At 41.0% G+C, this 16792-nt stretch overlaps 1 protein-coding gene across 11 annotated transcripts in view; it reads right to left on the bottom strand.

The window, feature by feature from the left end:
- Nucleotides 1-16792, bottom strand: part of BMAL1 (basic helix-loop-helix ARNT like 1) — a 51539-nt gene that overhangs the window by 14601 nt on the left and 20146 nt on the right. For 5 of the 11 annotated variants that reach the window (XM_074543860.1, XM_074543859.1, XM_074543857.1 and 2 more), the window contains exons 2-10: nt 13122-13245; nt 12297-12444; nt 9559-9579; nt 8614-8652; nt 8225-8266; nt 6538-6695; nt 4717-4796; nt 3631-3723; nt 2537-2654 (exon numbers count right to left, since the gene is read on the bottom strand). In XM_074543860.1, coding sequence (XP_074399961.1) covers nt 2537-2654; nt 3631-3723; nt 4717-4796; nt 6538-6695; nt 8225-8266; nt 8614-8652; nt 9559-9579; nt 12297-12436 — 691 coding nt within the window. In that variant the 5' untranslated portion in view covers nt 12437-12444; nt 13122-13245. Of the gene's footprint in view, nt 1-2536; nt 2655-3630; nt 3724-4716; nt 4797-6537; nt 6696-8224; nt 8267-8613; nt 8653-9558; nt 9580-9837; nt 9874-12296; nt 12445-13121; nt 13246-16792 lie in introns of those variants that run through there. The other 6 variants (XM_074543864.1, XM_074543862.1, XM_074543858.1 and 3 more) reach the window with 3 other exon arrangements.

Raw genomic sequence — 16792 nt, 5'->3', positions numbered from 1 at the left:
TAAGGAGATAGTTAGGTGTGGGTCTGGGTTTCATATAAGGAGATAGTTAGGTGTGGGTCTGGGTTTCATACAAGGGGTAGTAAGGTGTGGGTCTGGGTTTCATATAAGGGGTAGTAAGGTGTGGGTCTGGGTTTCATATAGGGGGATAGTAAGCTCTCTTTGCAGAGTAAGCAGACACAACAATTCTTTCTCTAGCTGGGCACCCAAGGACAGCCAATCCTCATCTCAGGCCCAAGAGCATAAACAGCGTGGACTGAAGAGAGGAAAAACAAGCAGGGTGGGACTGCATGGGCTGGAGCTGTGGTTGGACAATTAGCTCCAATATGCTAATGGACCAAAACTTGTAAAAATGTGAGCTCTTGTGACCAAGCTCTCCTTTGCTTCCATCTTAGAGCCATGTGGGCACTGCCAGGGTGTGGCCTTTGAAGGCTCTTCAATAAATATCCACTTTATTCCCAATAACTCTGTCTTGCCTCTGTTCCAGCTCTTTAAGGCATCAATACCAACACTGTAACTTCTGACTCTGCTTTCTGCTGTTAGAGCACTGAGGCTGGAGAACACGGGGTTCTGAGTGTAAACTTCAGCAAGAGATTGGGCAAATCCACACAAGTCCTGTGATAAACACTGCAATTTCTCTGAACTGGTTAAAAATAGAGAGATTACTCTTCCCCAGGCAGAGCAGAATTCCATACACAGTCACTCAGGAGGCTCCTGACCCTTCAGACTGACTCTTTTCTATCACAACACCCTCCCAGAAAACGTGTGTGCATATGGAGCAGAAGAGTCCAAATGACACTCCAGGGAGAGATGGAGGAGAAAAGGTAGCAGGGAGCCACACAGGAACTGCAAAAAATACAGTTGTTATTCAGTTTTCTTGGAGTGGAAAATTCTGAGACCTTTTTTCTACTTGCAACTTTGCTGCCTTGTTTGCCTGTGCTCTCTTCCTGCTTGGTACAAAAACATCTTCTTGTTTGGGGTGGGTTTATCCTTTGCTCTAAGCCATAAAACCCCTTCTAACTCACACACCCTTTGCCTCCTTGGTTATCCAGTGTGACTGGCTCAGCAATTCTTTTCTTCTATATCAGAACTTGCTTCCATCTCTATTCCTTCATCAGACTCCACATTTAAAAATCTTTCTGCTAAGCATCCATATCTGCGAGACTTTCTTGTCAAACTTTCATCTTTCTCAACATCTGAGAAGCCATGGAATGCTCCCACGGCATGCATCAGGAGCACAGGTACCACCAAGGGCTGCTGGAGGATTTAAATCACACAGCAGCTTTTCCACAGCCTGCCATCCACTCCAACCATGACTGCATGGTAAAATCAGGCAGTTGTCAACATGAACAAAAACTTCTCAGGCCTTGTGGGCTTTTAACATGAGGAGGAATCCCAGTAATTCCAGTATTTTAGTGGAAAGTGTGCCTCCCTTACAATTCCACTGGAGTGAGGTGCTCTGCAGGAGGTCAGGATGCCCTGCACCACACGGCCCCCAAACTGCTGCACCGTGGTGTGAGTACAAGCTGTGCTGAGTTACTCATGCCAAGACAAAAATAAATACATGCATACATCCTCATACTCTTCACCAGTATGAGTTCTTGAAACTCTACCAATCCGTCTATCATAGCAGATGGGAAGACTGCAATTCATAGTATTTATTTTTGCCCTAACTTTGTCAGAACCATACAAAAAAACCCAACAAAAAACCAGGAGGCAGCACTGGATATTCATGCTTGACAACCGATGAAACCAGGAGCCAGAAAAAAACTTCAGCTGATTCTGCTGAAGCCTCCAGGCTCCCTGCCCTCAAATGATCTCTCCCAACTTCAGTTTCTGAAGTGGAGCTGGTGGCTTCTGTGAGCTGAGATCCAGGAGATTTCTGCTCCTGACAAGCATGAGACTTAATGGCCTGCAAATCTGCAGTTGTAAGATACCACCTTCCACTTCAGCAGCGCAGACTCCTGTTGTGAGAGGGAATTAAACACCCACTCACCCCAAGAGCAGCAGAGATTCAGAACTACTTGAAAATACCAGAATGGAACAGAGCTAAGAGACATGGCAGGAAATTATTCCAAAGTTAAAAACGTTCTGAGAGAAAGGCAGGGTCTTTGATGGCACTAAGCAATAAATAAGTAGATAAATAAATTGAATCCTCTATCTTGGCTGACAGCTAAGGACTACCAAGATAATACTCAGTGTATTCTGACCATTTAGAATGATGGATTAGAAGAAATGCTGCATGTGTTCTAATGGAAAAAGTGAAAGGTTTGATGCCTGGAAGAGAGAGGACACCTCACAGGTGAAGCCAGTTCCAGTAATGCCTCTGTGCCACAGTGCATGCCAAACCCAACAGCTTCCAGGAACTTGTTCAACACTTTGTTTTTTCTTTTTTTTGTTTCTTGCTGTCTTTAAGCTACAACTTCCTTGGCAAGAGGCAATCCAGGCAGCATCCCCCCACATCCCCACTTGTGACACGAGGCAAAGCCCCAGCAGCAGTGACTCTGGATGACATTTTCCCCAAGCTGGGAACACTCACTTTTTGCATCTATAAGCCTTTCTCGTGGCGCGGTGTCAGAAGAAGAGAGCTGCTCCTTCACTTTGGCAATGTCTTTAGGATGGAGATAATCAAATAAACTTTGACCAATCAAATCATTCTGTAGAGATTGAACATTCAGTCAAAAAGTAAAATAATGGCTCAGTATGTTTTCTTCATTTTAGCATCCAGTATGAACAATCCTTTTACACATAGGTGTAACCAAGGAATACCAAACATCCAGATCCCCTCATTGCAGGGGGTTTGGACTGGATGACCTTTAAAGGGTCCCTTCCAAACAATTTTATTATTCTATGATTTGATGAAAGGTTTTCTCTGTGTATTGAAATTATGACTACATTACACAGTAATTCCTGTCATCATTTTCAGTAGTTTTGCAGAATTGGCATGCTCAATTCCCCCCCACCAAATATTCTGGTTTCTATCAAGTCTTACTTCTTCTACCACACAGTTGAATAAAAAAAAAATCCTAATTGCAAATGTTCTCTTTCATTATTTACATATGAATTTAGTATATACCTAACTAAATGCTGGCTGAGGAAAACTTTTGAAGCAAATACAGGTTTAAATTTGATGAGGAGTGCAGATGACAGAAAGAATGAAGATTATTTACACAATGTATGGTCCAACTTAAGCCTTATGGTGAGCATATATTAAAAACCTGGCTTTGATATAACTGCTTTCCAGTTTCCATCAGTAAGCATGCAAGCAAAACCAGAACAGACAGAAAGAAAACTAAGCTGAAAAACCCATGTGATGCTACTGGAAAAACCCCAGAGTGATGTTTCAATATTTGCTTGCACTCCCAATTAGGTAATGCTTTTGCAAGCCCGAGGGTAAATCCTTGAGCAGAATGCCTCAGTCAGTGAATTAAATTTAGTTCCTTTTCACCTCTTGCTTTGAATGGAAACCAGTAAATCTTCTCTAATGACATGGCAGAGAAAAGCTCTCTCTTTGCAACACCTCTCAGCTTTCAAGACAGACTCTTCCCATCCCTACCCCCCAGATAAAGGCACAACCATCAAAAAGCTCTCACATCTTTTAAGCCCTAATGTACTTAAAATGGAAAGGAATACCTGACTGTAGTTGAGGATCTTGAAGACAGATTCTGAAACAAACAGTATCTTTCCTCTGTCACAGCCCACCACAAAAAGGAATCCATCTGCTGCCTAATCGGGGGGGAAAGCGAAATCCCAAGTTATACATCCACATTGCATTGCTATAACCTTTAAAAGCACTTTGTGTACAGTAGAAATTCTACACTAGGGGAGCTGTCTTAACATTTAGAGGTAACTGAGTCAACAGGAAAAAATGTGAATTACAATGAAGGGTTTTTTTTGCATCTGCAAACATTTTTTGGCACGATTCTGGGCATTGTGCCCAGAATGTAAAATAACTTTTAGGAGAAGAAAGAACCCATGTCTTGCCCAATAATATTATGATTATGTTTAATAATGCCTTCAAATTAAAATGTTATTTTAACTGTACTTAAAAAAGCTCCTCTTTTAGAAACCAACCATAACCTGGATGTTTATTTCTGTGCCTGGAGACAAGTAATTCCTATTTGCAAAGTACTGTCTTTCAGTCACACACAAGCATGCAGGAATAGGCCCCAATTATGTATCTTCAGAGTCACAATGCTGCAGAAATTAAATTCTACATATGCTGCACCTGGACACTGCAGTGCTTCAACAATTACACAGCCACTAGAAAAGCTGAACTACTGACTAATGAGAGAAGAGAGAAGCTCCCCACACTATAAAAGCAGTGTAACAGCAGGCAGCCAGACACACCAAGTCATATTCCATCAGTAACCTCAATAAAAAGGTGTTCATTGAATCACTGTACACTGAAAGTCATGCAAGGTAACCCAGGGCAGCAAGTCTGCAAGAAAACTATTCATGTGGTTTGTACATGTAAATAACTGAATATTCCAATGGTTCCCATCTAAATCCCCCTCTTCAACCTTCCTGCTTGAATTAAGAAATGCTAGTCTTCATTAAACTCACTGACTCTGTGAAGTAGGCTCCAGATTTCTTAATTATCCTCCATAATCAAAACATTTTTAAGCTGACAGACAAGGCAGAAAAATACTGGCGGTGGGCTTTGGGAGTGCTACAGTCACAGATATTAATATCTCTTAATTAAAAGTTGGAACATACCCTGAGAATAAGGTGTTTTAATTCATCGTCTGATAGAAAAGCAGGCTTGTAGTTTGCTTCTGTATATGGGTTTGTAGCACCTAAAGAAAACAAACAATTCCCACATCACCAACATTGCACACTTAAATGAGCAATCTTCCTTTGGCTCCTTCTCAGGCTGCTGTTTATTGCAGGAGTTCTTTAAAATGAATTTTTTTTTGGTTTTACTATCAACATGAGCTCTGTTGGTATTAACTTAAAAAAGGATGAAGCTTTTTTTGCTAAGACACAAGTACTGCATTAGAAATGCAAATTAAATGCCTCTGAGATATAAAAGTATTCCTTGACATATTTTTGAACCCAAAGGCTGTCCTTGATTTATGGCCTAGCCTCACAATTAGAAATTATAACAATAAGATACCATAGAATAAAAACATTCAAACTATTTATTCTCCTTATAAGTCAGTAAAACATGACAAGGTTATGTAAACAAATCATGACTGAGGAATTTACAAATCAATTCTCTCATTCCAAGCCAAAGATAAAACTCGGCATTACAATGACATCATCTTACAATGCCAAAACCCCAAAATTGGCAACAAACGAGGCAGCTATTTATTAAGCAGTAATTCTTCTCATTCTGTTCTCTTCATAAAGGCAGAGGAGAGTCAAATTAGTAACCACTGAAGTGTTATAAACTATTAACCTCATCAAATGGCAGTGGCAGGAAAGTTAAGCCTTCCAAAACTGTGAGGCTAGATGTGACTGAAGGCACCAGCTCTCCTAGAAATACAACAATCACCAGGATCTTTTTTACCATTAGCTGCATCCCTTTTTTCTACTCACTAATGCATTTCTTGAAGGCTTAAAGCTTTTAACATCAGCACCAATTGTACTGATTCAGTCATGTGAAGCTTCAGGAACACACAGCAATTTCTCACAACCTCAACTCTTCCAAACCTGTGTGTTCCCTTCAAGTGCTTGCAACAGAAACTGGTCAAAAAGACCAAAATTAAGTTTTCCAAGTACTCTTTATTTTTTCACACAGAGCTAAAGGTACAAACACAAAACCTTACAAGTCCTGTGGGAAGATCATACCTAAAATCTAACCTCTCTATCCAACAACCTGGTACATTGCCTGCTTAGCACTTCACCAGATTCAGCTGTGCTCTGCCCTTAAGCCCTTTGTTCCCTCTCCCCACCTTCCCCAGCTGCCTGGTGCTGTGGAGTCTGGCAGTAGTGATCAGCGGATGGAAAATTATTCTTTTCTCATCCCCAGGTTCCCCCAGTCACATCAGGGTATTTACTGGACCATGAACTAGTAAGCTGTGAATGAAAACTGAGCATCAGATGCTAAGAGAAGGGAGGAATCCTCCCGAAATGAATTAATATTTTATTTGTGGGGACCCTTGCGGCAGGGAGGAATGATGAATCTGACTCCATGTTCTCAGAAGGCTAATGTATTATTTTGTGATACTATATTATATTAAAGAATACTAAAATTTTCTATATTAAGAATATAGAAAGAATTTTCCAGAGCCCCGACAGCTCAGCATTCATTGGCCAGAGTCAAAACAACTCACAGCAGAATCCAATGAAACAATCACCTGTGGTAAACAATCTCCAAACACATTCCACATGAGCAAAATACAGAAGGAAATGAGATAAGAATTGTTTTCCTTTTCCCTGAGGCTTCTCAGCTTCCCAGGAGTAAAATCCTGGGCGAAGGGAGAATGTGAATGTGACAAATTAAGTTACTCCTTCTGGGCAAAAAAGGGAAAGGAAAAGCGTAGCTTTGGGGAAATGCCACTTGGAACGGCCCTGCAGCCCCAGGCAACTCACCACGAAGTGTTTTCATGTGCTGGACAGCCATCCTGAGCACGGTGAGCTTGTCCAGCTTGCGGGACATGGCGTTGCACGTGGGCACCAGCGAGGCCAGCTCGTCGATGAAGCTGTTCATCTTATCCCTGCGCCGCTTCTCGATCTGGCTGTGAGCCTCCCTGCACACACACACACAGCAGGGCACGTCAGGCACCTGGGGCAATGCCCAAAGCAGCCTCCTCACGGTGAGGGAGCAACGCTTATCCCCATGGAAAGGACAGCAGACACTCTTCAGATATTTGATGTACATGAAACACAAGGGGCAATGCCCAAAGCAACCTCCTCAGAGTGAGGGAACAACTCTTATCCTCATGGAAAGGACAGCAGACACTCTTCAGATATTTGATGCATGTGAAACACAAGGGGCAAAGCCCAAAGCAACCTCCTCAGAGTGAGGGAACAACTCTTATCCTCATGGAAAGGACAGCAGACACTTTTCAGATATTTGATGTACATGAAACACCGGGGCAATGCCCAAAGCAGCCTCCTCAGAGTGAGGGAGCGACCTGTTATCCTCATGGAAAGGACAGCAGACACTTTTCAGATATTTGATGTATGTGAAATACAAGGGGCAATGCGCAAAGCAACCTCCTCAGGGTGAGAGAGCCACCCTGTTATCCTCATGGAAAGGACAGCAGACACTCTTGAGGCAGAGTAGAAATTTTCCAAGGTAGAAATCCATTTGGATTTAGGTAGAATGTACATCTTTAAGTATGTAGCTTGCTGTGTAGTCTAGCTGCAAAAAGCCTAGGCTGAGAGAAACTGCTTCAGTGAAAGACAGAGATAAGGAGGGGGAGACAGAGGGTGACAGAGAGAGACAGAGACTGCTGTGAGAGCAGCTCAACCTGACCTAGGAATTCTTTCTGATAAAGAACAACTAGCGGCAAATGTCACATGAAATTTGTGAAAATTAATATGTATGAACCTATTGTGAAACTGTATGCATATGTATTTGAGAACGGGATAAAAAGGGACCTGAAGTTCCCAGAGGTGCACATGTCTTTTAAGGAGAGCAATCTCCACATGTGTCCAGTGATGTGATAAACATACCAGCTTTACAACTTTCACAAAGTTGTGGGGTTTTGTTTATCTCTGCAAAACACTCTTCAGATATTGGATGTACATGAAGCACAAGGGGCAATGCCCAAAGCAACCTCCTCAGGGTGAGGGAGCCACTCTGTTATCCTCATGGAAAGGACAGCAGACACTCTTCAGATATTTGTTGTGAATTCTTTGAGTAAAGAACAGTTATAAGCAACGGGAAAGGCTGCAGCACAAGCTTGTGGTTTGCCAGAAAACACACCCAGTGTTGGTAAAGTTTATATTTTCCCATGTTAAGATTCACTGCTAACACTTTCACAACCCACTATGGAGTCTGAAAGAAGAATGATGAAGAATGCAACTTTACCAGAAGCATATCTGGCTTCAATTTCAACAGCAATGAGGTGACTAAAACCAAGTTACTCACCAGATTAGGCGTTTCACTCTATGCAAACTTAATGAAAAATGTCAACATTGCAAAGATATGGAAAAATAAAGGAAGGTCAAAGCTAGAAAAAGATATTTGCAGAAGAAACATGCACAAATAATTAATACATGGCAAAAAGAAAGAGACAATTATTTTAAGTATATTTATTTAGAGCATTACCTTGCATTTTTTATCCTGCCTTGTTGGTCTGCATACTCCAATCTGTAGAGAAATGACATCACAAAGTTACAGTGTTGAAAGCACTCAACCCAACTCTTTTACTGCATCTCACATCCTACTGATCCTCATTAACATCAGGTGTTTTTAGAATTTGAATGTTTATTTAACCTTTCTACAGCAAAGATCAGTATCTGTAACATTGCACCTCTGACTTGGGGGTGTTTTAGCTTGTCTGCTCCATGTTGTTTAAACTAAGGTTGTTTAGATTATTGCTTCATGCCAACAAAGCAATAATTTGGGACAACAGTGACACTGAGAACAGGCATCCACAGTCGGGATCCTGTGTCAGAACTGTGGAACTGAGAGTTCAGTGACTGTATCAACAGTACCTGCCATGTTGGTCATCTTTATCTGTATCCATACCTTCCCTGCAGAAACAGAACAAAGCAACACATCACAAATTCAGCAGGACTGGCAGAACCGTTATCCAACCACCACAAAGTCAGAATCAAGTATTCCTGCCACCTCGAAATCACAAATACAAAAATAGGAGTATGAAAACAACAACCTGGAAGGACTAAGGAAGCTGTGTGGTTTTTGTAACATTAAAACATTTTCTTAAATTAGTTGTGTCTCCTTCAGAACTCACTAAATGGCACAGTTTGATGTGTTTGACAGTAAAACATGCTGCAGTTCAAAGATATCATCTGTTACAAAAATGTTTTTCAGTTAACTACAGGAGGGGGAAAAAACCCAACCTTGTGCAGATGGTCTCAGAATTATGCCTTTATGTTCTATAGCTCAGTTTGCCTTATAGTGGTTGATTCTGGGGTAGAAAATGGTAACAACCTAAATTAACACACCACTGGAGATGGCCAAATGCAAGGAGAGAATGAGTCTGTGTGAAATAACCAGGCACACTGGAAATTAGTACAACTTTCAGTGTAGGTAACATGGTTTGCTTTTGTTTCAACATAAAGGAAAGAAGGAGAGAGGCATGAAGAATAGAAACAATCCCCCTCATTACATTCAATATTGCAGCCACATGTGCACAACTAAGCAGGAGAGGAGAGTATAAAAGTTTTCATAGCTGCACTTGGTAGAAAAAGCTAAATGCTCATGACTACACATCTTTTTTTAGACAGAATAATTAGGAAGAGAATGTTTCGGTTTACATAAATCTGTACAACTGCGCTCACATGGACATTCCTGGGCCTGCTCATTCTGGTTTAATTTCTACCTGTGAATTTTAGGTCTATGGAAGCAAAAGGCAGGGAAAAAACCACTGGGCATCTTTTTCAAGTGAAACCAATTACTAAAATATTTATACTTACTCAAAAGGAAAGCCATCGAGTCTGAAAAGAAAGAAAAATAAAGTACACCATATATAGGAAATAAGAACAATGTCTTACATTTTCTGCTGAAAGTCTCAAGCTAATTGAGATTCTACTTGAAATGAAAAGCACAATGAAAACAGGACAATAGCAGTGAGCACTTTCTAAAGAAACAAGCTCGTTCAAATTAATCTACTTTCTGAAAGAATAATTCTGCTTTTTTAGAAAAGAGAGCATAGTTCATTACACTTAATGTGAAAAACTAATAAAATAACTAACCTAAATTATGTTATGCAAATCATTGAGATATTGTTTCATCTTCAGAAAGGAAAGATCTGTGCATTAAGCGTGTTGTCCTTGTGGTTAGATAAATGGGATTTCAGAGGACTCTAAGGCCAGAAATAAAACATAAAAATAAAAATAAAGTATCCCAAGTTTCTCAGGTTTTGATTCTTGCCCAGCAGGATAGATGCACATTTTGCTTTAGACTAAAGTCCCAAGCTGAACTTTATACAGACTTTATGATATCACAAGGAAATTAAACAGAATTTCTACATGCAAACTAACTGCTGGCATCACTTCAAGACTGTAAAGTGACCTGAAATACCACTGAGCTTTGGCATGATAAGAGGCTAAGTTTTATAAAAGCCTTATGAAAAAGTCTTTTTATTTCAGCCAATAACATACTAGTTATTCCTGTTCACCACTGGACATGAGCCCTCTTAAAAACAAACATGGTAGCCTTTCATTTTAGTGCAGTATTATTCATTTTAGTGCAGTATTATATAAATTATCTTTGTGATTAGTTTTAAAATAATATTAATAACAATGCTAAATATTTTCTTCATCTCCCAGTGTGCACACCTGAGCTCTTGGCTGATGCTCACCATTTCCCAGCCCTTGTGACACCACCTTTAGCTCTGGGATGTTTGTGTGTAAAAACCCCCAGAAAGCCAAATCTACAAGAGGCACAAGCTAAGTTATTAATGCAACAGGGCAGTTTATTTTCTCATCATGTAATATTTCAATGGACAGCTTGAATCCCAAGCAAAATCCACTGTTCATAGTCCTGTGCATGAAGCCTTGGACCACAGCATTTGACAGCTCTAAGTTGGGCAGGGATTTTCCTGGAGCAGCTGCAGCAGAAAGAACTGAAAAGCTGTTGTGGAGAGCTGAAACTGCAGCTGATGACTCCTCTTGCTTGTATTCCAGAGGTGATCAAAGAACCACCCTAAACCACTGGTTCTGCCTCCCTTATGCCTCGCTGGTACAGGAGGCACCAATCTGGGCACTTGGATAATTGATGTAATAAAATCATTAACAGGTAGCAGAAGTTGAATTTGCCCATACATACACATAAAAGGAGGGGTCAAGGCAGCCCTCCTTGAAGTTCTGCTTTCCAAGAGGAATATTTAGTAGCCACCATTTACTTTGCAACACAAAATGAACTATGGTATGCCTGTGTGATAAGTAGTGGTATGTGGTGTATGACTACAAAATAAGTAAACTTATTTTACTGAGGATTCAAAGAAACAGTTTTCACACATTTTTTAAAAAATGCACACAAAACCTAAAGGGCAGAATTATACCTTACAAGAACAAGCTGTCTTTTGGAAAAGAGGACTTGAGTAATGCTTCCTACCCAGAGGAATAAAAATGGAGAAATCCTTTCTAGAGAAGAGGAAGTTGGTAGGACTGAGGCTGTTCACTCAATTTTGTAGTAGTCAATTCGACTAGAGGGACACATGTGCTTTTCAGGGAGACTAAAGGCACTTCAGAGAGGTATTTAAATATTTTGTGCCTGAGTTCTCCTAAAAAGAATCTAACTCTTAATTATGATGCTCAGCATGGATTAAAAATTCTGCTCCTCCTCGTAAAATGAGCTGCCAACAATCCAAAGGCCCTCAGCAATAAAATCTGTGCTAAGCTACATAAAAATGGACTCTGTGGCTGGATGAATGAATAATGGATGTGGCCACTCACAAGCTCCCCTGCAGCCACACTTTGTGGAGTTACAATGCAGAGCAGGCTTGCACAGGCACTTGCCCTAAGTAGGTTGCTCTTGCTCCCATTACAGGTCTGGATGTTTGGCAAACTCTGCTGTGCCCTTCACTGTTCCACAGCAGAGGTGGTGGGATTTCCTTCTACAGCTCAGAACCACCACAGGATTAAACCACTTGATTAAAAGAAAGACAGCTCTAATACCTCAAACCAGAGACTATTCTGATTCATTTTCAAATGAGAGACCAAAATAGCTCCATCAGGTAAAGGTTGGCAGCACACTGATAGGAAGTGACTAAATAGGCAAAAAATAGGTGAAAAGGAACTATTCCTAGTTTTGCTTCCACTTTTCAATAGATTTATTATCTTCCCCTTCTGTTAGTCAGACATTGTACTTCCTATGTAAATGGTCAATATATAATCAACCTTCACACAGTACATTTCATCAGTACTAATTCCATTCCCCCACCAGCCAGAAGTTTTTCTCCTCAGCTTTACCCCATTTGATAGCCCTCAATTCTAGCTGCACTGAGATGACAGCTTTATTATTATTATTATTAAATAATGAACTTGGCTCTTAGTGCACAGTAGCTCTCTTCTTTATTAAAACCATTAAAGCAGGTTGTAAAGCACAGGTTATTTAAAAACTGCTATAAATATTTCTATACTCTTCCCCACTGTATTGTTGTGTTACCACCTCCTTTTAGCAGTGCTAAATCAAGAGAAATCCAACTTACTGATAATCAGTTGAGCTTCCCTTTCTTTTCCTATTACAGTCCATTCCTGAAGTGCTAAGGGAACTGGAGATCAAGTCAGCAGGGTCTGGTGACATAAAGTCACTAATTGTAGAAGATATGTCCATCCTTTGGTCTGCCATTGGACTGTCTAACATTAGGGAAGAAATAAAAAACAACCCCCCAACCAAAAGCACTGCATTAATATAAGCAGACATTTATATATTTTTAACCAAAAAAGTTATCTCAAACTTAGCATTCTTAAAAAACTGCAATAATCAGTTTTCTATTTTTCCCTCTTGCTGTAAAAATAACAGGTAATTTCTCCTTTCCCAGTTACTGCTCTATGGAGTATTGCACACAAACCATGACCATTCTCCAAACACATTATGTAGCACAATTGTTTTTCAAGATTTGTCAGAATGATCTTGGCTTACTCTTATGTTACCTGCCCAGCCAATTGCTTCTTCCTAACAGGAATCTTTCTGACAGAGAACACTTGTTTTAATGTGTCTCTGCATTTGAAGATCATATAAGAGCTCACCAACTTTTAAAGCTCCATTTCCACTGAATTCAGAACATTTCCATAGAAATGAACACCTCTGCACAGCAGACTCCACAAATAAAAATATTAGAACCCAATGGTGGTCACAGAAGTCTAGTTAAAGGTAGAAATTAATCTAATTGGCTTTTTAATCCTCTAGACTGCAAGTAATTCAAATCTTCACTATTTAATCCTCTAGACTGCAAATAATTACACTGTTGGAAGGAACCCTGTGGAAAGTTCCCTGCTAAATAGCATCAGCTGTGAAAGAGAGGAGGTTTTACCTGAAGGCCTGTCTTGGAAGCCTAAATCCACTTGGGCAAAGATGATGATGCTCAGCCCAAAGCAGCTGATAACCTCAGAACTCTTCCATGCCTCATGTTCTGTTGGTCAAATACTTTCAAAAACCTGAATGGGAGGAAAAAACAGCAAGCTTAAAAAACACCTTAAAAACATCAGTGTAGTCACAGTTTGCAAAAGGAATAGATTTTTCCAACTCAGGGATCAAATACTCATTTCCTTGCAAGGTGCAGAAGCTTTATCCATCCATCCAAAGGGTTAGCTTTGGGATGTGCTTCTCCTAACATCCTGTCAACATGACCACACTGTAACCAACTCTGCTGAATCATGTATGTAGACATGAGTTATTAGCCAAAAAAAACTAAAGTTGCTTGTTATAATTTTCTTCAGCTCTGCCAGAACAGCAAATTCAGAATTTCTCAAGCTTAAATTATCTAAATTTCTGCTCCTGGCACTGTAAGATCAGGCAAGTCATTGTCGTGGTACCACCAGCTACTGAAGGGAGGATCACTGCTGCTGAGGGCTCACTGTCCATCCCACCCAACAACTCCTCTCTGGTCCTTGCCCAAATAAATAACCCAACCCCTTTTCCATCTCTGACAACGTGTGGACACACTGCTAGAGGCACAGTAAGAGGCCAGCTGGCACCAGAAGTGACCAAAGCTAAATCAGTACAAATTGAAGTCAAATTCAATGAAATGCCATTGAATCCATAACCACATTTGTTTTGCAAGGCTCTCATTCAGACCCATAGCTATTTGCAGGTCAGGCCCTACTGCCTCCCTGTTTTCCCAGCTTCTCTCTTAGCCCCAGCAGCCCAACAGCTACAGACTCAATGGTGTTGCTGTGGTGGATGAGGTTGCTGCATCTCAATTTACCAGTAAAACCAGTCACTGGCTGTTTATCTGTGCTAGGTTCAGACCCAAACCCATTCTCTTCAGTCTCAGCTGATGTGCAGAAATTAGTTATAGCTAAATTCAGTGTGTTTCTGACACCTCTCTGTGTGAGGGTGCAGGCTGAACTCACACTTCACTGCATTGGGAAACTTCATGGGCCACCTATGATGACCTCAGACAGAAGGCTGAGATGAGCTGGAATGAACAAAGAAAAAAGGGGGTGGAGGAAAAAGGGTTTATAAATTCACCCCAGTCCTCTCTCTTTAAGAATGCCTGCAATAGTCAGCATTTTAGCTTCAGAACCAGAACACTGCACAAGTCACCATGCACTAATGCAAAAACCAAACTGTTGTTCTCAAACAAAAATTTCATATCAGTTTTATAGAAAAAAATTTAAATCAAGTATCCATCCAGCTTTGCTATTTTATACCTGTCTATATTTGATAGTTCCATTCAGCTATTTTAAGTGTCTTGACCATTTGAGCAGAAAAAAAATACATAAAGAGCAGAATTCTCAATTTAATTTTCAGCCAGCCCTTTCTCTGCCATGTCCCAAATGCTCACCCAGTCCTAACAATCACAGTCCTACATTTTAGCATCACAGGAGTTAAGAACTATGCATGTCTCTTGAAATGAGTTTTAAAGTTAAGAAGATGTCAACTCAATGATCAGAGCAAAAATCAGCATGCCCCACTAAACAGTGAACAGTTCAGAGAAATGTTTTTTCACAAAGCTTTCTTGAAATTCTAGGAAATTGAATATTTTCTGTCTTTTCAGCCTCCACCTGCTGGATGTTCAATGCCTAAAAAAAATTCTCTCTGAGGAGAACCACAAAAGTTACCCATATATTTAAGCAAAGTTCAAATCTTCCATTTATGTTGCCAAAGTACTCTAAGGACCTACTTGATAAAAATGCCATGGAGTCTACTTCCTGACTGAATTCTCCTACAGAGGAGAATCAAATGGTATTTTGTCACCGTATCCATGACAGTTTGTCTCCACAGTAGTTTGGGACTCCTTGGGATTCCCCTTCCTTGCATTTCCTCTTCCTCTGATCCCTTGAAACAAGGCTAATGAGACAGCAAAAATAAATCTTACTGTTAGTCCCTTAAAAAAAAAAAAAGTGAGATGGCACGTGACCAGCTTAATCACACAGCAAAGCTGATCACGAGTACACAAACACCTCTGAGCAAATCAAGGTCACTGCCAAAGTAGGTCAGCTCAGGAGCCAAGCCCCCAGCCACAGTCAGCACCTCTTTCCACCAGGCAAGAGGCAGCCGTGCCCCAGGCACGCAGGGATTTGTTCTGAAAGAAATGCAGTTCATAACTTCATCAATCACGAGCGCCTCGGATCTCAGAGCGTGCTTTTGCAATGGCAGAGGAAAACCGTGGTGTGGTTTCCTGAAGAAGTCATTGAAAAGATACTCACTGTCCCTGTGGGGAATGACTGAAGCAAAAACAGCCCCAGAAAGGAAACCATCCACTTCCCTCCACAGCAGCAGTCCATTGCTGCAGTGAAGTGTCACAGCACAAGCTGGTACAAAACAGAAGAAGAGGTTCTTCATCTTCCCTAGCACTGGAGGCTCTCTCACACTTGCCCTCCGTGCTGGGGAGGTTTCAGCTCAGCAGCACGAGGGCTCCAAGGGTGCCCAGGGAGATCTCAAGATGCAGACCAGCACGCATGGGCTCAGTGCTGCAAGTAACATCAGAGCCTTTGTGCCCATGCTCACAGGAGTCTGAGGATGAGGGAAGAGAGCAGGATCTGACTCCATGTTTCAGAGGGCTGATTTATTATTTTATGATATATATTATATTAAAGAATATATATATTATATTCTATACTAAAAGAGGAAAGGATTTCATCAGAAGGTTAGCTAAGAATAGAAAAAGAAGGAATAATAACAAAGGTGTGTGACTGGGTCAGAGAGTCCAAGCCAGCTGACTGATTGGCCATTAATTAGAAACAACAACATGAGCCAATCCCAGCTGCACCTGTTGCATTCCACAGCAGCAGATAATCAATGTTCACATTCTGTTCCTGAGGCCTCCCAGCTTCTCAGGAGAAAAAATCCTAAAGAAAGGACTTTTCATAAAATATCATGACTACAAGCCTTTATTATGGAATACTCCATGGGAATCACAGGAAGATCTCTGAAGTAAAGCAGGGTAGTTTCTCTTTGCCCTCAGTACTTGAGGAATACTCAAGTGAGAATATTTCCTACCTTCCCAAGATATTGATACTGTTTGGTTTTAATGGCACCCTAACACCATTTCCAATCACTCTGCACTTCCAGAAAAAGTGGCTTCCTCTCACATGCAGCTGCATCTCACCACAACTCTGTGGTGCAAAGGGATTTTTACCCTGCTGTGTTTGTTGAGGTCACCCTCTCACCACTGAGTCCTCAGCATGCCCCTCTGTTGGAATCCTGAACACTGAGAATTTTTAACTTTCTGTGCTGAAAGGCACAGACCCACAAGAGAACACTGGATTTGACCTGAGGCCATGGAGAAGGCTCCCAAAATTGATTGGTAGCACTGGGATTCCGGGTGTGTAGTTGATTAGAAGTGCGTAATATCACAGGGTGGAAAACTTAGAGTTTGGGGTTTCAGAATATAGAAATAAATATGAAGCAAGATGGAGGCTTTGGGGTGGAGGCAGGCTGTTCTTCACCTTCTTCTTCCTCCTTCTCCATGGGTTTGGGTAGCATTTTGTAATTGGGCAGAAAAGTCCCCATTGCAGCTCTTTGGGATCAGTTATT

The sequence above is a fragment of the Zonotrichia albicollis genome, chromosome 6, assembly GCF_047830755.1.
Source record: "Zonotrichia albicollis isolate bZonAlb1 chromosome 6, bZonAlb1.hap1, whole genome shotgun sequence".
Taxonomy (NCBI): Eukaryota; Metazoa; Chordata; class Aves; order Passeriformes; family Passerellidae; genus Zonotrichia; species Zonotrichia albicollis.
This window is presented reverse-complemented; position numbering and strand designations above follow the sequence as displayed.